At 41.2% G+C, this 21,322-nt stretch overlaps 1 protein-coding gene across 11 annotated transcripts in view; it reads right to left on the bottom strand.

Annotated features, from left to right (window-relative positions):
• The window catches only part of RBMS3 (RNA binding motif single stranded interacting protein 3), an 804,674-nt gene that overhangs the window by 125,277 nt on the left and 658,075 nt on the right, over positions 1-21,322 (bottom strand). For all 11 annotated transcript variants that reach the window (XM_070360554.1, XM_070360553.1, XM_005901197.3 and 8 more), the window contains 2 exons: positions 15,510-15,556; positions 313-409 (listed from right to left, as the gene is read on the bottom strand). In XM_070360554.1, coding sequence (XP_070216655.1) covers positions 313-409; positions 15,510-15,556 — 144 coding nt within the window. The remainder of the gene's footprint in view (positions 1-312; positions 410-15,509; positions 15,557-21,322) is intronic.

Genomic DNA, 21,322 nt, shown 5'->3' with positions numbered 1-21,322 from the left:
GAAGTAACCTCTCAGTGGTAAGAAAGCTGAACTAAGGTTGGCTGAAAAGTACCAAAATCATGAAAACTCAGCAGGCAGAATGGAGGCTCAGTGGATATTTATAATTCAGCGAAACAGATGCAAACAAGCTCTTGAAAGGGTAGGCTCAGTGGACAGTTTGAATATTATGACTATGATATTATGATAATATTATGAATTTAGATGTGACTAAAGGGAAGACAACTTAAAAATTCTGCTGTGTCCTTTTTGACTTGAGATGGGCTATTCTTGGCAAGAAAGGTCCCTCGGGATGTGCAGGTAAATCGGACATACCTGGTATGTGGAGACAGGGGAAGCAGCAATGAATGGCGTGATGGATGTCTGTGGAATCATGCGGTTGGTTGCAATACTGTACGGTGAAGAATAAAATCTGCAAACAGAAAAAAAAAAAAGAAGATTCATAGATTTGTGACGCTAACGCATGCCTGGCTGCTGACCAAATGCTACCACGCGTGTCTGAAGGAGATTGACTTCCACCCTCGTACCACCCATTCATTGTTAACAGGAGCAGACAAGAGACTGATGGTCTTTGATTCCACTAAGAAATAAACTGTTCTAAACGAAATGACAACTTTGAGTCCGCTAATAAAATTGGCCACGCCGAAATCTCTTAGGCCAGGTGAGTGTCATAGTATGTTTAATCAACAGGGGAGAAAAGCTGTGGGTCTTGTTTTCATTTGTTTGTTTTTAAGGCAACGCTATTACAAAGCTCCTTGAAAGGAAGGTGAATTGGTAGCACCAAGCTTTACGAAAGTGGCTGTTGTTACACAGACATAATTGCATTTATTTCTTCATTCAAGAAAGAGGATCAGCTTCTAGACAGTTCTGGATAACTTATGCTAGGCATGAGTCCAGGCCCTCAGGCAAAAACTAACCTAAGTACTTTCTCCATGAAAAGAAAAGGACAATTTGTGGACAATTTGGGTCAAGGTGAAGATAGGAATCTTTTCTGAATTTAATCAAGGCACTGATGGAGGTTCTGGACCTGTGTGATATTCTCCTGCAGACTCTAAAAAGCACTGAGTTTTCTGGTCCTCCGGTGAACAAGTACAGAAGAACACTGGGCAAGATGATGTGTGGGTGTGTGCTCAGTTGCTCAGTCCTGTCCTCCTCTTTACAATGCTATGGACTGTAGCCCAGTCCATGGACAGCCTCCTCTGTTCATGTAATTTTCCAGGCAAGAATACTGGAGTGGGTTGCCATTTCCTCCTCCAGGGGATCTTCCCAATCCAGGGATCGAACCCATGTCTCCTGCATTGGCAGGCAGGTTCTTTACCATTGTGCTACCTGGGAAGCCCCTGGGCAAGAGCAGAGCTCCACAAATCAGAGGAGGGATGATTCTTCTGGATATCTATTAAAGGATAGATTTAACAGAGATCTAGGACTTCCCTGGTGGCTCAGACTGTAGTCTGCCTGCAATGCAGGAGACCTGAGTTCAATCCTTGGGTCAGAAAGATCCCCTGGAGAAGGGAATGGTTACCCACTCCAGTATTCTTGCCTGGAGAGTTTCACGGAGAAAGGAGCCTGGTGGGCTGCAGTCCATGAGTTCACAAAAAGTTGGACACCACTGAGCGACTAAATTTTCACTACTTTCAAAGGGTATTGAAAACACTGACACTCCATCTCCACTCAGACTATACCCTGGAGCCCATTAGTTATCTAATGCTCAGATTCCTCAGAATTTTAAATCATGTTTCCTTCTTCATATCTCACTGGTAAGGGAAAGTCTAGAGTGACTAACCACTGAACATGCACACAAAACCAGGATGCCTGTGATGGACTATTTCCCTGTTATGAGGATAGATTGGGGAAATGCCTATTAGGGATCATGGAATCATTGTTTTCATTTTGCCATACTCTTCAGTTCAGTTCAGTTCAGTCGCTCAGTCGCATCCGACTCTTTGCGATCCCGTGGACTGCAGCACGCCAGGCCTCCCTGTCCATCACCAACTCCTGGAGTTTACCCAAACTCATGTCCAATGAGTCGGTAATGCCATCCAACCATCTCATCCTCTGTCATCCCCTTCTCCTCCTTCCCTCAATCTTTACCAGCATCAGGGTCATTTTCAAATGAGTCAGCTGTTTGCATCAGGTGGCCAAAGTATTGGAATTTCAGCTTCAACATCAATCCTTCCAATGAACATACAGGACTGATCTCCTTTAGAATGGACTGGTTGGATCTCCTTGCAGTCCCAGGGACTCTCAAGATTCTTCTCCAACACCACAGTTCAAAAGCATCAACTCTTCGGTGCTCAGCTTTCTTTACAGTCCAACTCTCACATCCATACATGACTACTGGAAAAAAGTAATGTCTCTGCTTTTTAATATGCTGTCTAAGTTGGTCATAACTTTCCTGCCAAGGAGTAAACGTCTTTTAATTTCACAGCTGCAGTCACCATCTGCAGTGATTTTGGAGCCCAGAAAAATAAGTCAGCCACTGTTTCCACTGTTTCCCCATCTATTTGCTATGAAGTGATGGGACCAGATGCCATGATCTTAGTTTTCTGAATGTTGAGCTTTAAGCCAATTTTTTCACTTTCCTCTTTCACTTTATTCAAGAGGTTTTTTAGTTCCTCTTCACTTTCTGGCATAAGGGTGGTGTCATCTGCATATCTGAGGTTATTGATATTTCTCCCAGCAGTCTTGATTCCAGCTTGTGCTTCCTCCAGTCCAGCGTTTCTCATGATGTACTCTGCATAGAAGTTAAATCAGTAGGGTGAGAATATGCAGTCTTGACGTACTCCTTTTCCTATTTGGAGCCAATCTGTTGTTCCATGACCAGTTATAACTGTTGCTTCCTGACCTGCATACAGATTTCTTGGGAGGCAGGTCAGGTGGTCTGGTATTCCCATCTCTTTCAGAATTTTCCACAGTTTGTTGTGATCCACACAGTCAAAGGCTTTGGCATAGTCAAGAAAGCAGAAATAGATGGTTTTCTAGAACACTCTTGCTCTTTAGATGACCCAGAGGATGTTAGCAATTTGATCTCTGGTTCCTCTGCCTTTTCTAAAACCACCTTGAACATCTGGAAGTTCATGGTTCACATATTGCTGAAACCTGGCTTGGAGAATTTGGAGCATTACATTACTAGCATGTGAGATGAGTGCAATTGTGTGGTAGTTTGAGCATTCTTCGGCATTGCCTTTCTTTGGGATTGCAATGAAAACTGACCTTTTCCAGTCCTGTGGCCACTGCTGAATTTTCCAAATTTGCTGGCATAAGGAGTGCAGCACTTTCACAGCATCATCTTTTAGGATTTGAAATAGTTCAACTGGGATTCCATCATCTCCGGTAGCTTTGTTCATAGTGATGCTTCCTAAGGCCCGCTTGATTTCACATTCCAGGATGTCTGGCTCTAGGTGAGTGATCACACCATCGTAATTATCTGGGTTGTGAAGATGTATTTTGTACAATTCTTCTGTGTATTCTTGCCACCTCTCCTTAATATCTTCTGCTTCTCTTAGGTCCATACCATTTCTGTCCTTTATCGAGCCCATCTTTGCATGAAATGTTCCCTTGGCATCGCAAAGTCAATTGAATTACTACTTTAAGTTTAGTTTCTTTTCTTTTTAAAAATAGTTCATGACTGAGTTTGGAATTTTGGAGACAAAATCTTCATCATCCTCAGAGTTCTCTGATGTTTTGAATAGAGAATCTCATGAGTCACCTTTCTAAAGAAGCATTCCACAAGAACCCCACTGAGTGTAGGGGGGCTAGATTTCAATGTTTCCAGGGTTCAAAGAGTAAGTTCTTTAAGCTAGATTCTACAAAAGTCTCCAAGCAAGGATTATAGAACTAGAGTCTTAAATTGATCTAGGTTTCAACAAGGATTATAAGGTTAGGGTCTTTTGGTTAAAAAAATGTAGTTGAAAAAATTACTCCTTTACCCATTGCATTCTCCTTACTATCCATACCTACATCTACCTCATCTCTAAATCTGCTTTTGTGTAGTTTAGGAAAAATGAATATTGACTATGTAATGTACCTATTAGAATGATGAAATTAAAAAAAAGCCAATCAGAGCTGTCACAGATTTAGAGAAGGTGGAATTCTCTTTCATTCTTGGTGGAAATACAGCATGGTCCTGCCCTTTTAGAAAACAGCTTGGCAGTTTCATATAAAGCTAAAATACACATAGCATATAACTGAAAAATCCCACTGATACATAGCAACTAAAGATAAATGAAAACTTGAGTTCACACAAAAACCTTGATGCAATTATTTACAGCAGCTTTGATACTTGCCAAAAACTGAAAACAAGCCAAATATCCTTCAACTGAACAGATAAACAACATATAGTCCATCCATACATGGGGAGGCTACTCAACAATTAAAACAAAAGAAACCCTGGTATATTTAACATGGTGAATCTTAAATGAATTATGCTAAATGAGAGCTCTCAGACTCAAAAGACTTTATATTTTATATCTATTTGTATAACGGTATGGAAAATGAGAAACTATACAGACCAAAACCAAATAACGGATGCCGAAGGCTGGGGTTAAGGGAGGAGTCTGACCACAGAGACACACGAAGGAATTCTGGGAAATGATGTAACTGTTTCTTCGTTGCTCCATTGTGCGCTTTTCAGACCTCATAAAATTGTACCCTATCAAGAGTGTATATATGAATTACTTTTAACAAATCCGACTTTTAAAAAGACAATTACTATGCAAGAAAACATCTATTCTTCCACTTAAAAAAAAAAAACTGTATTGAAGGATTTACTATGTGTACCAAAGATGGGTAAGGCATTCATTTGAGTTTCTCTCTTTAACCACTTAACTTGAATCTCCTTTGTACATTAACCAGCCTAAATCCAGCCAATGGCTTTCCACTGCAATGAGAACAAAATCTGAATTCCTGGTATCGACTATTGCTAGCACAGTAAGGCTATCCTTACTTGAGCCATCTCTCTTCCTTGAGCCAACTAGGATCCAAAAAATTACAATGACCTTCTGTCACATGAGCCTGTCATTCTCATCTTGGGCCACTGACCTTATAATTCTCTCTACCTGGAATGCTTATTTCCCCAAATCTCCCTATAACAACCTCTTTTTCATTATTGGTTTCACTCAACTTTCCCTTCTTCTGAGAGGTCCATAGCTAAAGCAGCAACCACCATCTCTGCCCCAATTGTTCTCTATTCCTTTCCTTGACTTTAGTTTTGTTTTCCCCCATTGGCATTATCACTATTTGAAGTAGCCTTTAAAAAATGTCTTTATATACTATTGGCTGAATGTGTGTGTCCCTTTAAAATTCATATGTTGAAGTCCTAACTCCCAGAGTGGCTGTATGTGGAGATGGGACCTCTAAGGAAGAAAGCAACATTAAATGAGCTCATGAGGGTGGGGCCCTAATCTCCCAGGGTTAGTGTCCTTAAAAGAAGAGATGCTCCGCAGACTTCCCTCTCTCTCCATACATGCACACGGGGGAAAGGCCATGTGAGGACACAGTGAGAAAACAGCCTTGGAAAAGCCAGGAAAACAGTCCTCACCCGAGACTTAATCAGCCAGATCTTGATCATGGACTTCTAGCCTCCATAACTGTGAGGAAATTTATTTCAGTTGTTTAAACCCACACGATCAATGGCTTTTTTTTTTTTTTAACAGCAGTTGTGCTGACTAATGCAATGCATTTATTGGTTATTTCTCCCTCTAGAATGTTGGCTTCAAGAGAGTTGAGGACACCTGGACTTTGTTGCCTAGGACAGAGCCTGGGGCATAATAAATACAGGCAGACCTCATTTTATTGTGCTTTGCTTTAGTGTACTTCAAAGATACTGTGCTACTGCTAAGTCGCTTCAGCCGTGTCCGACTCTGTGTGACCCCATAGACGGCAGCCCACCAGGCTCCCCCGTCCCTGGGATTCTCCAGGCAAGAACACTGGAGTGGGTTGCCATTTCCTTCTCCAATGCTTGAAAGTGAAAAGTGAAAGTGAAGTCGCTCAGTCGTGTCCAACCCTTAGCGACCCCATGGACTGCAGCCTACCATGCTCTTCTGTCCATGGGATTTTCCAGGCAAGAGTACTGGAGTGGGGTGCCATTGCTTTCTTTGATCTATGCTTAATACCTGATGGCTGACTGAATGAATAAATGAGTGCAAAACAGCTTAGGGAGATAAGCAGTGATCATTGTAAAGGATGGCTAATGTCAAATGTGTGGAGACACAGAAGATGCCATCTGTTCAGATAGGAAGCTGAGAAGTGAGAACTGAGAAAGCTGGCTTACATCACATATCATCTATCTGTACCTCTGTACATTTCAGTGAAAGCTTAAACTAATGCCCATTTTCTAGGCATATAGAGAAATTGATAATCAGAGAAAACAGACCTTTTCTACAAAAATCATGGTTTACATCTAGAAAACACACATACACACACACACACACAACCCCTTCAGGTTTTATCTTAGATCTTACTTATGAAGCAGTGAACAGAAAGATTTATGTGGGGCTCATAATGACCTAACAGGCACTCACGACCACTCCACTAACAGCCCTTTTCTCCATGTAGGTTTAACTTCTCTTAGAAACCTAGTCTCAGCCTTGCATACCAACAGCATAAATCATGCTTCACATTTTAGAGTGGCTGGTTTATTTTGCAAAAGGTACCAAGTGGCATATTAAAAATGAAAGCAAAAAGGACTGGATGGACAGACAGCATTTACAGGGAACTTTACGGGAAAAAAAAAATGAGAGCAGAAGCAGAAAAACAGCCAAGTAAATGGATACTAACATAGAGAACCCTTAGGGGAAATTTTCACGCGTTTTTGTTCTATTTGCTCTAATCTTATCCGTCCAATAAGAATGATATTTCATACTCCCCAGCAAGTTCCAATACTGTCTGCCACTCAAATCAGAGAGTCATTTAGAACAGAAAATGGACTGGAAAGATCAGACTCAGTACACTATCTTGATCCCCTAATTCTGGTATTCTGAAATAAGCTCTCCCCAAGTCCAAACATAAACCAGATGACTTTACAGGAAAGCTTTGCTTAAACCACGACAAGAGAGGCTGTTATTGCATCTGAGGTTTAGAGTCACCATGTCTAAAGAAAATGCACTGAGCCGGCCTCCAGAAAGAGAGCTGCAGAATGAGTTTCCCAGTCTCATCACTTGTTCTCAATCCCTGCCATGTATCCTTCGTGGTTCACACAGCCTCCACATTTTAAAAGGAGAAGAAAGAAAAAGAACATCCAGATAAAAACTTTAGGCATAGGCATCCTATTTTGGGGGAACAGGAAAGGTGAAATTGACAGCACTTTAATTTTGTGGCTATAATAAGAAAGCTAAGGTCATTTGAAACATGTGACTATATTTTTATATCTGGTTATATTAATATATGCATCATGGGCTTCCCAGGTGGCTCAGTCATAAAGAATCTGCCTGCTAACGCAGGAGATACAGGAGATGTAGTTTCGATCCCTAGATTGGGAATATCCCCTGGAGGAAAAAAATGGCAACCCACTACAATATTCTTCCCTGGAAAAATCCCATGGAGAGAGGAGTCTGGAGGGCTACAGTCCATGGGGTCACAAAGTGTCAGACATGGCTGAGCACACATGCGTAGGTGCATCATGCCTTGAAATGCTATTACAGAAAACTAGGAACGACTTTTTAACTAACCATTTTTTCTGGAAAGAGTTTGCTAAGATATTTATTTGACAAAATGCACACAGTAAATTCACAGGTGTGGCAAGTGTTTCTTTTCTACACTATCTTAAACAGAGACAGGAGCTTTCTTCCCAGGACCTAGAGATGTTTTTGGTTATCACAACTGGGTCAGGGGGCTGCTCCTAGCATCAAGTTGATAGAGGTCTGGGATGCTGCTAAACACAGGACAGTTCCCACCAAAAAAATGATATGATCCAAAATGACACTCATGTCAAGGTTGAAAAGCTTTCCTTGGGAATGTTGACTAGTTACTCTGGAGAGGTTTCACGTGAAAAAGTTCCAAATGTCAAAGGTACTGAGAGGTTTACTTAAGCAAAATCTATCCATAGAACTCTGAGCTGGCCTCTGAAAAAAGTCATAATTTTAGGGAACACAAAGAGTTATTTGGTTTTCTGGCTTTTAAAGCAAGTGGGCTCCAGAAGCCCAGAGAATGGAAGTCTAGGTCACTAAGAGGACATTATTTTACCTGCAGAAGAGCCATCTTCAGGGAATTTGGCAGTCAGTAGTGAAATCTTATTTCACTGACAATAAAAATAACATGAATGTATCAATAACCCCAGGGTAGGATTTTTTTTTTAACTCCAAAAAATCACACACAATCCTATATGCACACTGAAATAAATAGTGCTGCCTTGTCTTCACGTCCACGCGCAATTTTGTTGGAGTCAGAACCATGAATCCTCAGGGCAACCCTAGAGCACAAGATTAATAAGGTACTGGTCATCTTTATTGTAATACCATGTATCTTTCACATTACATTCCTTTCCTAGCGTAATAAGATCTGGTTTCTGTATCACTTAATATCAAATGCCATATAAAACAGCTGGCAAACCAAGGCCGTAGAAAACATTTCCCCCCCACATCTCTCCCAAGAATACATTTTATTCAAATCAAACAATCCAAAAGGCATTTACACAGCAGACCTTAGTGAAAAGGGCACAGGAAAAGATGAGATTTTGACTGGGGAAGGAATTATTTCCCACCTCTTATGCTCATATTTGAAAGTGATGGGATTTCATATTGGACTGTTAAAAAAGCAATAGGCCAGTAGTAATAACACATTATAGAGTTATGCCAGATAGCTCTGAAAGAAGAATGAGCATTTTTATTCTCCTAAGTTGACCTACAGTAAAAAAGTACTGAGTGGTTTCCTTTTCCATTGCAACCCAGAAACCTCTTCACTGTAACCTTCAAAGCCTTAGATACAAGTGACATTGAACTGATTTGTTTAAAGTGATCATTTGGGTAGATTCAAGCAGATGACATGACTGACATTTTCTGCCACCTACACTCAAACTGCTCAGAGACACCATGGTCCACATTTACATTTACAAATGTTTGTTCTTCATTAGAGAAAAATCAAGCTAAATTTGGGAGTACTTATTTCAGTTTTATGTTGCTGTATAAACATTGAAGTTATGGAATTCAGAACATTTAACAGTTTATACAACTGAGCTACCAGACACCCCAGACATGTCTGAATTTGATACTCAGAAGCCCCCATGACTGAGCGCAGTTCTAGGATGCTCCAGGATTACAAAATACGTCCTTTGAATAAAAAGAAAAATTGAAGTATGTGTGATTTACAATGTTACATTAATTTCTAATGTATAGCATAGTGACTCAGTTACACATACACACACACACACATACACGCACAGACACACACACATTGCTTTCACTACTCTTTTCCATTATGGCTGATCACAGGATATAGTCTCCTGTGCTATAGTAGAACTTGTTTTCCCCTTCTGCATATAATATCTGCCAACCCCAAACCCCCAGTCTGTCCCTTCCCCACCTTTCCCTCCCCCTTGGCAACCACATAGAATTTCCATATCATCCAGCAATCCCACTGCTGGACATATATCTGGAAAAAACTAGCACTCAAAAAGATAAACCATGTTCTTAAATGTGACATGCCACCAAGAGGACAAGCTCATGTCCCTGCTCCATCAAGAGGCCTTCCACATCTCTTGCTAGAATGTAACTGCTTTTACTCTGTGGTCCTGTGACCATTTATTTTGACTTTTTTTGTGAAAAGAATAGAAAAATGTAAACAGTGAAAAGTCAGTCTCCCTATCACCCCTCCTTCTCAGCTCTCTGTTGGTCCTCCCCAGAGACGATTGTCACCATGTCTCGTGTCTTCCTTCAGAAATACTTCGTACATCTGAAAGGTAAGACATCATAAAACTCAAAGCACTCTTTGCTTCTTTCACAATACTCTTGGCATTATATCTAGAATTTGTGTGCATGTCCATTGTTCCTGATAGGATGCAAACTTTTTTTTCAAATCTGCATCACCAACATGATTTTAAACAGTACAACAGATATGAAAGAAAAGCAGTTTGTTGAACTGAGTCATCATTAAGCCATTTTTAACAATATTAACTGGATTGGTGTTGGTTGCAACTGTATCTTTAGATATGTTTTTCCTACATCAGATGGGATCAGTTTCTTCTCTGCAGCAATAAATATTTATGCCTCTGTTAGCTTCCTACTCTCCCTCTAAGTTAGGTTTGCCTACTGGATCGAATGGGCTTCCAGGGTGGCACCAGTGGTGAAGAAACTGCCTGCCAAAGCAGGAGACATAAGAGATGTAGGTTCGATCCCTGGGTGAGGAAGATCCTCTGGAGGAGGGCATGGCAACCCACGCCAGCACTCTTGCCTACAGAATCCCACAGAGAGAGGAGCCTGGTGGGCTACAAACAGTCCATGGGGTCACAAAGAGTTGGACACAACTGAAGTGACTTAGCATGCACGCAGGCACTGGACTGAACACATGGGTATAAAGATGGAATAAATACTTTACTCTGGACATTCACATTCGATCCCTTCATATGCTGAATTTTCTAAATCAGTTTCCACATCTTTAAGAGGTACATGCTGACAGTAAGTCAAGAAACAGGATATTGAGGAAACATATGTGGTTATTTTGACATCTTAACATCCATAGAAATGATTATTTATATGTTTCCATATAAGGCAATTAAAACCCAAAAGACCAAAATATTTTAAAAAACTTGTGTATATAAAGAAATACCAAGTGAATAAGGTTAATTAACTACAATTTTGCTGTTCCTTCCATTTCATGATATGAAATTTCTACCTTCTTGATAGCAACACAGTGCATAATCTAATGCTTCCAAAATTCCACTCTTAACCCAGGACATGAACAACTCTTGTGCAGTTTGGCTTCTTTGGATGAAACTGGAGGTTGCATTTAAAGATAATCAGATTAGGGTGTTACATGAGAACAGAGTGGCTTGATACCAGGAAGGGGGCTGGGTTACCTAATGCCACTTTGCTGCAGTCAAGCAGATGCCATCAGTAACATTTTCTATTTATGATTGGGCATTCATACTACCAAGTTAAACAGGCTGTAGAGAAAAATAAGACATGGAACCTGCCTTCAGATTTGATAGTCCATCAGAGAAATAAATATGATGTCAAGAGCTATGTGATAAAAAGGCTGTTACTGTGTCATATACACGTGTGTGCTAAGTCGCTTCAATCATGTCCAACTCTTTGTGACCCTGTGGACTGTAGCCTGCTACGCTCCTCTGTCCAGGGGATTCTGCTGGCAAGAATATTGGAGCGGATTGCCATGCCTTCCTCCAGGAGATGGTTGCAACCCAGGATCTAACCCGCGTCTCGTTATGTCTCGTTATGTCTCCTGCATTGGCAGGTGGGTTCTTTACCACCAGTGCCACCTGGGAAGCCCTAGCTGCATGACAGTCGCATGAAATGCAGTGTAACAATCGTGTCAGCTTTGACAGGGGCCACACTGTGCCGCAGGGGGTCCTTTAAACCTTACAGCGTCTTATGAAGACTTATTCTCACTGTCATCTCCACTTCATAGAAGGGGAAACTGAAGCACAGACGACTTGCCTACATGTGGAGAACAACAGAATTTGAATGCACGCCTGGGCAGGCTGGCTCTGGAGTCTGCACTTCTAACCACTGCTCACACTGTTTCTCTTGTGACTAATTGTGTAATTACCTCTGTCTGGTATGATTTAATGGTGTTCTCTAAAGGAGAGAAATAAAAGAAAGAAGGAAAGGAAGAAATATCACCATTCTCTGCAGGCAGAGAGAACTCCATGAGCAACAAGACTCACGGGTTAACATAACATGAGATACTCTGAGAATCAAGAAAGGTCCAATTCAGTTGCAGGAACCAAATCATGAAATTCTGGTGCCACTCTGGAAACTTTGAGTTTTGTTCTGCTTTTAATAAAGTCCATGTAATACTTTAAGCCAGGCAGGTAGATGATTACTTATTACTTTTTGCTTTAAAAAATATTCAGAAAGCAATGTGAAAATGGTTTGGTACTTAGTTATATCAGAGGCAGATAAAAGCTTAATACAGGTAGGGAATGGTAATTGAATGAACTCGACCAGTGGCAGGGAGACAGCTGGTTTGAAGATGTAGTTCAAAGAGAGATAGAAGAAGTCTTGACCAATTTTATCACTAGGAGTGTTGTAGGAGAGAAGGCCCAGAGAACTGGAATTATGACTTAAATGGCTTTAGAGTGAACTTTTTAAAAACTGTAAGAAGTATTTTGATGTTTTTCATCTATTTGGTTTGTATTATGAAGGACTGATGAAGACAAAGCCCTCAGTTGGGGTCAGGACATCTAGGAGCAGCGGCCAGTGCAGTGAGAGACACAGATGATGGTTCCCTGTGGCTAGTTATAAACTTGAAGTATGAACTTGGGAGTCTTCAGTTCCTAAAAGCAGGAGGAGTGGATGAGAAACAGCGTGAGAAAGGGCCAAACCCTGAGAAAGATCAGTAAAAGTGGGCAGAAGGGGAATTCACAGACACCAGAGGAGCAGTGCAAGGGGAGGGCAAGGAGGATCCGCAAAGGAGATGTGTGTGTGTGTGCTAAGTCGCTCAGTCATGTCTGACTCTTTGCAACCCTCTGCCCATATCTGTTCTTGCGAGTCTCCAGGCAAGAAGACTGGAGTGGGTTGCCATGCCCTCCTCCAGGGGATCCTCCTGACCCACGGATCAAACCCACGTCTCCCGCGGCTCCTGTACTGCAGGTAGATTCTTTACTGCTGAGCCACTGGGGAAGCCCCATTAGAGACAACACAGGAAGACAATGTGTAAAGAATACTAAAACTGTTTACCAGTAAAGAAAAAGCAAACATAGTGTGGTCACTACAAGTTACAGGCAGAAAAAGATTGTTTTGTTTTTTGACTGCACCACACAGCATGCGGGATGCTTGTTCCCTGACCAGGGATTGAACCTTTACCCCCTGCATTGGAAGCATGGAGTCTTATCCACTGCACCACCAGGGAAGTTTAGAAAAGGACAGTTTTGCTTCTGCCCTCTTTATAGGTGGGAGAGACTTGACTTTTACAGGCTGAAAGGAATATTCAGTGGACAAGGCAACGTTGAAGACAGGGACTGCTGGATGATACAAAGTTCTTTATCAGATGAGAGTACATAAAATCAAGAAGATGGTATCCTGAGCATCTTAACTGCAATTTGCTTCCTGAGGGAGATGTTCATTGTCCTTAAAGTCTAAGCGGGCAGTGGGAGAGGATGAACCACTTTTGCAACTGTTGAAATAGTTCAAAGGATACAATGTTCTACTGTTAGTATAAAGTACACAGAGACAGACATCACAGAGAGGATGCTGGAAGGTGGACGGATATACCTGCAGTTGACCTCTGTACAGTGTAAATGGTGATCTGGGAGGAAGACACAGTCCCCAGGGACCAGGCAGTCCCCATGGCGTCTAACGGCACCACGAGAGTTCAGACCGCGGCTGCTCAGATTACAGGTTGAAACCCCGGTTTTTTCTCTTCAGGTTTGTCGTGAGTCACAATGAAAGTCTGGACACTTAGGTCTTTGGGGAAAGATTCAGATTTTAAATTGCGCATTGGAAAGATGACTGACTATAGCAAAACATAAACTCATTCCAGCCCAGGCCTAGGACATGGGGGCGTCTCTAATAATTGACCTCGAACCTTGGGCAGGAAGATCTTTATAATAAGCAGATGTATGCATATATAGTACAGACAGGTAGATGGATTCACATATTTATACACACATATGCTGCTGCTGCTGCTGCTGCTAAGTCGCTTCAGTCATATCCGACTTTGCGACCCCATAGACGGCAGCCCACCAGGCTTCCCCGTCCCTGGGATTCTCCAGGCAAGAACACTGGAGTGGGTTGCCATTTCCCTCTCCAATGCATGAAAGTGAAAAGTGAAAGTGAAGTCGCTCAGTCGTGTCCGACCTCATCGACCCCATGGACTGCAGCCCACCAGGCTCCTCCGTCCATGGGATTCTCCAGGCAGGAGTACTGGAGTGGGGTGCCATCGCCTCCTCCGATACACACATATCCATGTATGCAAACACAGACACTTGCTGGATTTAGTTAATGAACATGTGTATTCATTCAATTATTTCTATTTTCCAGTGTGCATATACATTTCTAATTGTAATTACAAGTATTTTTACATATATTAGACTCCAAGAACATGCACTATTAAATTACAAATATAGATTACTTGGTACATAGTATGTGTTCAATAAATGTCATGCCCTTACATTACACGCCTGTCTTCTGTCACTCTCTCTGAGCATATAATGCCATATTCTGTGTCTTTTGAATTAACTATGCTACCTTCTCGGCTATACAGTATGACTCTAGAGGGCTTCATTCTCTGTATCTTTATTTCTTGTCTTTACTTTCTGACCAGCATGTTTAGAGTGCCTTGTTGGAAATAGGAGAAGGCTTACTGGATAAATGGAGAGCTATCATTACTTTTTGCCCCTAGAGAAGTTTTAATCAACATGGGACAAAGGAATAGATCTCTACCCTAGACTATCATCTTTGTTGACTCTTTCATGGACGGTAGACCATGAGTTTCTTAAGCCCCTGTTTTACACAGATGCATTGTTTTTTTAAAGCCTATAGAGCATAGTACTGTGCTTGGAAGACTTATTGGATGTTTACTGAGTGACTGAATAAATGACCCTCTAAGCTGACCAAACAGAAAATGGAGTTACATTCCTTCTATCCTCTAGGTTGATCTTAAATGAGATCTTCATTCTGACTAATTCTTTAGAGGCTGAAAGACAGAAAACTGAAAGCCGTGGAGAAATCTAAGATAAAAGACTGAAAATAAGAATAATAATTATTCTTCAATTTGTTGGTTCATTGCAGGATGGCCAATGTAAAGGAAAGAAATTGGAAAGTAAGAAGAAAGTTTCAACCAAAGACTATTCAGAATGACAGAATTTTAAAGATGCTGGATTATGTAGCTTAAGTCTGATTTTTTTCAGAGGAAAAGTTTAGGCTATATTAATTGTTCTAAGTAAGAGTCTGCAAACTTCCAGATGCTTATTAAAATGGAGTATGGAAATACAATCACCGTGTTACTAACTTGATTCTGTGTGTTACCCTTCCTCTGAGAGCCAGAGGCAAGCATAGAAGCTTTATTAATGTTGAAATGAGCCTGGGCACAGGCTACGATTATTACCTGGCAGAAGCGACACTCTGACCCTAGAGAAACAGACACTTCTCCCTTCACATCGCTCTTTCTCAGGTGAGAGAGGGGGAGAAAGATGGATATGGACAGAAGCTTTGTAAGCATGGGTGACGCCACTGAAATCAGAGTCACTCACAGGAAGAAAAGAAATACACTGATGAGAAAGGTTTGATTAACATTTTTGTTTAGAACAAAAAGAAAGATTTGAACATTTTTCTCCAGTACTGATTTCAGAGTTCAGAGATACCTTAGCAATTAAAACATAGAAAAAGTGATCTACTTACCCATTCTGTATGGCAGCTGTGGGGTCATAGGTCAGGGCCATGCCAGCCTGTATAATGGGGGGAAGAAGGGAGAAAATGGATCTTAATGTTTTTAATGGTAATCTCCAAAGCATTCAGTACACACACAGAGACTTTTTATCTGTACATTCTATGATTTAAGTTTACGTATTCCTATATATTTCTCCCCCCTTTACTGCCAAGCATTTTTACTACCTGAACACCAGAATCCAACATTGAGTTAGGGAATTTATATTATATATCCAGACAAACCAAAGAACAATTCATTTTGGATGGTCTCCATTTCTACTTCATATGCCATGCACTGTCTAATCTGGTGTCCTTATAATTTCTCATTCTTTTCAAGAACACCTATTGTATATCTCCAAGCATGGGGAAAAAAGGTAAGAATGGATCCTGGGGTAAGAGTTAAAATAAATGCTACTTAAAATTCATTTGACCTTTTAGAAGAAAGTGTTAAGAAAGATTTATTTTAAAATAGATTGCATGCCTCAGGGTATGCAGGCAATGAATCACAGGGTGCTGTCCAACACCTTGCTGGTACCTGTCCCACCCAGAGTGTAGAAAGGGAAGGTCATTTGCATGTGATGGAAACTCTTGGCCTTGTGGCTAACAAGGAGGTATTTTTGTTTTGTTTCCAAGGGAACACCGCCACTGAAAAACTACATTTCTATAACTGACAGTCATTACAGAGAGGAATATAAACTTGATGATCGCTGACTGACATCTACATTTCCCCTTCGTGCATACCATCACATCTCATCACCACAAGTGAAGTGAAAGTCACTCAGTTTTGTCTGATTCTTTGCGACCCCAAGGACTATACAGTCCATGGAATTCTCCAGGCCAGGATACTTGAGTGGGTAGCCTTTCCCTTCTCCACAAGGACTCTATGAATAGGCAGAAGAAATATTTTCTCCATTTGATGGATGCAGACATGGAAGCCTTGGAGGGGTCAAGTGACTTGTTCAAAGTCACAGGTTTGGAGGCAGAATCAGATTCCAACCCAACTCTTCTGCTGGGTGTGCCCTTCCACAGCCCTGCTGTGCCACTGACTAGGATTTTGCATGAGCCCCCAGGATCATCTCTCTGTGGCCATGCGGACCCACCACTCTTTGTCTTCCAGGACTGTCAGCCTAGTTATTGCTTGTGGGCAGGCAGATAGGATGAAACTGAAGGCTGACTAGGCTGGACATTTTTTTTTACTTTTTGATCGCCTGGCTTGATGAAAGTGAAAGTTGCTCAGTCATGTCTGACTCTTTGCAACCTCATGGACTATATAGTCCATGGAGTTCTCCAGGCCACAATACTGGAGTGGGTAGCCATTCTCTTCTCCAGCGGATCTTCCCGACCCAGGAATTAAACCAGGGTCTCCTGCATTGCAGGCGGATTCTTTACCAGCTGAGCTACCAGGGAAGCTGGCTTGATAATGCACTATTGTTATATAAGATGTAACCATTGGGTGAGATGGAGTGTTGGGTAAACAGGAGCTCCTGTTCATTTCTTTCACAATTTCCTGTGAATATGTAATTGTTTCAAAATAAGTAAGAAAAAAATAAACTAGCTTTGAAGACTTTTGTAGAGGACTAAGAAAACCATAAAAACTTAAAAGAAAGAAAGAGCTTTTGTGTTTGAGTTTCTTTTCCAGTGCGGTTGAAGGTGGTTTTCCTATTCAGCTCATTGACTTCCTAAGATTTAACACATAACCGAAATGAAAATTCTCAGGCTTTATAAGGTGGAGCCTGAAGTCCAGGATGGCCTGCTGCATTGAGCTTAGATGCACTGTTTTCCCTGAATAATATTTAAAACTTATTATTAAGATTGGTATGAGGAACAAAAGTGTAGAACCATCAATAAGTGAAACTGGCATAGAGGAAGCATACACAATTGAAACGAAGTTTGCAAACAAAGCTGAGACAGAGATGCACTGGGAACATAGGATTGCTGATAACTCTGGCTAAAGAAATACAATCTGATAGTGTGACAAGCAGAGGCCCAGGGAATGAGACGAGAATAAAAGAGTAGATATGAAGACAGATTTCTCCCACTTTGGGAGAAGCAAAGATACTGATGTCAAAGCATGTAGATTCTAAGTCTAAATTCTCCCCTGGATGGGCCTCCACCATGTGATGGGTGGGAGGCTGGCCCGAGGCTGAAGAGCCCCCAGAAGTGACCTGTCCAGGCTAGACGCCATGGTTCTGGGTCCTTGAGATGATCCGTCTGAGATGAGATTTCCTGCTTAGAAACTCTAAGTTTCTCTCCTGTAACTTATCCAAGATGTCAGACAAAAGAAAGAAAAAAAAAAAAAAAAAAAAACAGGCTATGTGCTCAATAGGAGATTCAGATGATCATTGTATTTTCAGACCAAATTGTTTAAATCCCAGGAAACTTGTAGGTAGCCAAGTTTATTTACTCCTTTTCCTTGAACTGTAGTGCTCAAAGACCAATGCTCCCCAGCCTTTCTTGACTTGTAAATTGTCATCAATATTCTCTTTTTATGCCATGTAATTTGTTTTGACAATGTTAAGTAAGGATATTTTTTTTTTCTTTCACATTTGACTTGAATTCCTCATGGATTACAGTTAACCAATAGGTCTAGCAAAGAATATGGTAATTATCACAAAATTCTATTGCTTTGTTGGATAGTATTTGATAATCAGAAAGTTTACACTGGCCTTTTCCTCCATCTTAAATCCCCATTCATCTTTTAGAAGATGGAAAGAATTAAATCGAAAGCCATATGATTCAGTGGAAAGGATACATGTTTTGGACCTGGGTTCAAGTCTTAGCTCTGTTGCTTTCTGGCACTGGGACCTTGGGCGAGTTATTTCACTTATTTGAGCCTCAGTTTCCTTAACTGGTATATGGGATGGCAACACCTATGTCATACAATTGTTGTAAAATGTGAAAGATATTACATTTGTGAAGTGCCTCGCACAGTGCCTAGACACGAGACACACATGTAAATATTATTCTGACACCAAGCAACGCATGCTAAGCACCCCGTGAGAGGATGGATGAAGCGTAGTGTGGACAGGCCAGGGTGCTCCGGGAAGACACCTGGAGGAGGCAGAGTTGAGTGGAACCTTGAAGATGGTTAGGGTTTCCGTAGATGGAGATAAGAGGTGGAGGCCAGCTCAGGCAGAAGAGTTATCATGGAAAAAGTCTTGTGAATAAAAAGGGCAAGGTGGATAGTCCCCTTGGAGTAGAACATTGGTGAGAACAGTCAGAAGTAAGATCTGGAAGGAAAAGAGGAAGGTCTTGATCGCTTGGCTCCTACTGGGTAATCACTGATCATTTCTTCAGGTAGAAAAATGATTTAAAGACGGCCTGAGAGACGTTGCTGATGGTCCCGTGGTGAGGAATCCGCTTGCAATGCAGGGGGCACAGGCTCAGTCCCTGCTTCAGGAAACTAAGCCCTCACACGCTGTGGAGCAAATAAGCCCTCAAGCCCCAGCTACTCAGCCTGCTTGGTACAGTGAAGATTTCACATACCATGGACAACTAATAGCCGATGTTGTCAAATAAATAAATAAATATTGCTTAAAACAAGAGACTGGGCAACAAGAAATAGCACGAACCCCCTAAAAACAGAGGGAAAATCCCGAGTGATGGGTGGCTACGGTAGACACCGGGGACAGGGAGGTGGAGAGAAACTAAGGCACGGATGAACCCAAGTTTCATCTACTTCATAATTTTGTCTGGGGTCAGTCCTGCCTCTGAGGATCTTTGGCAAGAGGACACCACCAGAGATGAGCATTTGGAACACTGGGTTACAAGGCAAGACATGGGTTAAACAAAGGGGTGTTTGAGCATAACCCACTGGCTGACTGTCACAGCACAACAGCTGACACGGGCTGCACCTGGTTTTCATTTCTTGTGTAACAGATTGTTGAGTTATAATTCCAACATGGTCTTAATGCAGATTTTGCATTCCATTTCCTGTGTTCCTTTGCACAAGGTAAAAAAGAAAATCGATTTGCTGCTCTGTCTAGCCACCTTTATACTGAACTAGAACCATGAAATTGTCATTATGTAATTACCAAATTTTATGGCATGTTTACAAACTCCAGAGTCACAAAAAAGGTAAAATAACTTGGAACAAAATGAAAATGTCACACCACCTAAGTAGGAAAGTGATGTTTAATTCTGTCGTTCTCTTCTGAAAAGGATTTTTATTAAATTCACAGATATTTTCTATATTTTAAGTTCACATTATTTGTGGATTAAAGCATTTATGATTTACTTCAAAAAGAAAGGGAGTGTTTTTGGGGGGTCATTTTCCAGTAGCAGCTTAGTATTTCAGTCATAATAGGGTTATTTCTAGACTTTCCAGACAGAGTCTGTAAGAACTAAATAGAAACTTTAAGATGTAGTTTACAGGAGTCAATTAGATGTCAATGAAAAAAAAAATGTTGCCTGCCACATCAGTAAACAAAGATGTTGCAACCATCAAGCCATCACATTACAGCTGTCCTGGTGACTCCTGTGGGAACTCAGGATGAAACTGGATGCCCATCATCAAATCATCAGCCACTGCAGCCGCCCACAAATGTACACCTTGAGGAGACTCGGGATAAGAAAGCACAGGATACTGGCCATAGACAGCTGAGGTGCATATCAAAGGGCTCATTGCATTTCAATGAGCCCTGGATTTTTCATCTTCCCATATAGAGGAAGGGGGCTTCCACAGTGGCTCAGTAGTGAAGAATCTGCCTGCAATGTAGGAGACGCAGGAGACACCGGTTCGATTCCTGGGTCAGAAAGATCCCCTGGAGGAGGGTATGGCAACCCACTTCAGTATTCTTGCTGGGAAAAATCCCATGGACAGAAGAGCCTGATGGGCTACAGTCTATGGGGTCACAAAGAACTGGACACCACTGAAGCATAGCAATGGCATGCCGCATATAGAGGAAAGCACTAAACTCCCTACGTTGAGCTACCTTGTTTTTCTTAATTAAAAGCAATCTTTGGATGTTCTGACTACCTGATCTTTGTTGCAAAAATCTCTGTATATCCTGGCTCCTCTTTGGAAGCAGTCTCTTAGAATGATCTGAGATGCTGTGTCCCAGGCTTAAGTCCTCAGTTTTGTCCAATGAGTAACACATAATTTTCAACTTTTAGGTTCTACATCTTGTTTGGTCAACATAAGATACCAAAATTATTTCCAATAAATATAGTGGATACATTGAGACATGTCAGTTTGACTTAGGAGCTAGATATTTGATATTCATCATTTTAAATGAAGAGGTAATAATTATGAAATGCTGCTTAAAATGTACCCACTAGGGAAGTACTAGGGAAGTAACTGGATTAGTTACAAATGAATAATTACAAAAATATCCAATCTTCTAAGATCAGATTTAATGCAACCTTTAATAAATAGGTAGTAAATGTCATCATATATTTTAGTTACCATTGTGTACTGAATTAGCACAAGAGAAGTTCAGGAAGCCAATGAAGAAAAGGATAACTTGGTTTTCTGGGTATCATTTTTAAAGAGTTTAATTCTTGCAACTAATTTAAACCCTATTTGCAACTGTTAGCTGGTTATCATAAGAATTCAATAAATGAAATAAAACGACTTAAAAATTATATTTGTTGCTAAGTCGTGTCTGACCCTAGCAACCCCATAGACTGCAGTCCACCAGGTTCCTCTGTCCGTTGAATTTCCCAGGCAAGAATACTGGAATGGGTTGCCATGCCCTCCTCCAGGGTATCTTCCCAATCCAGGGATGGCACCCAGGTCTCCTACATTGGTAGGCGGTTTCTTTACAGCAGAGGGTTTCCTGGTG

Source organism: Bos mutus, chromosome 22, assembly GCF_027580195.1.
Source record: "Bos mutus isolate GX-2022 chromosome 22, NWIPB_WYAK_1.1, whole genome shotgun sequence".
In the NCBI taxonomy this organism is placed as follows: domain Eukaryota; kingdom Metazoa; phylum Chordata; class Mammalia; order Artiodactyla; family Bovidae; genus Bos; species Bos mutus.
The sequence above is the reverse complement of the archived record's forward strand: the minus strand, read 5'-3'. Positions and strand labels throughout refer to the sequence as shown.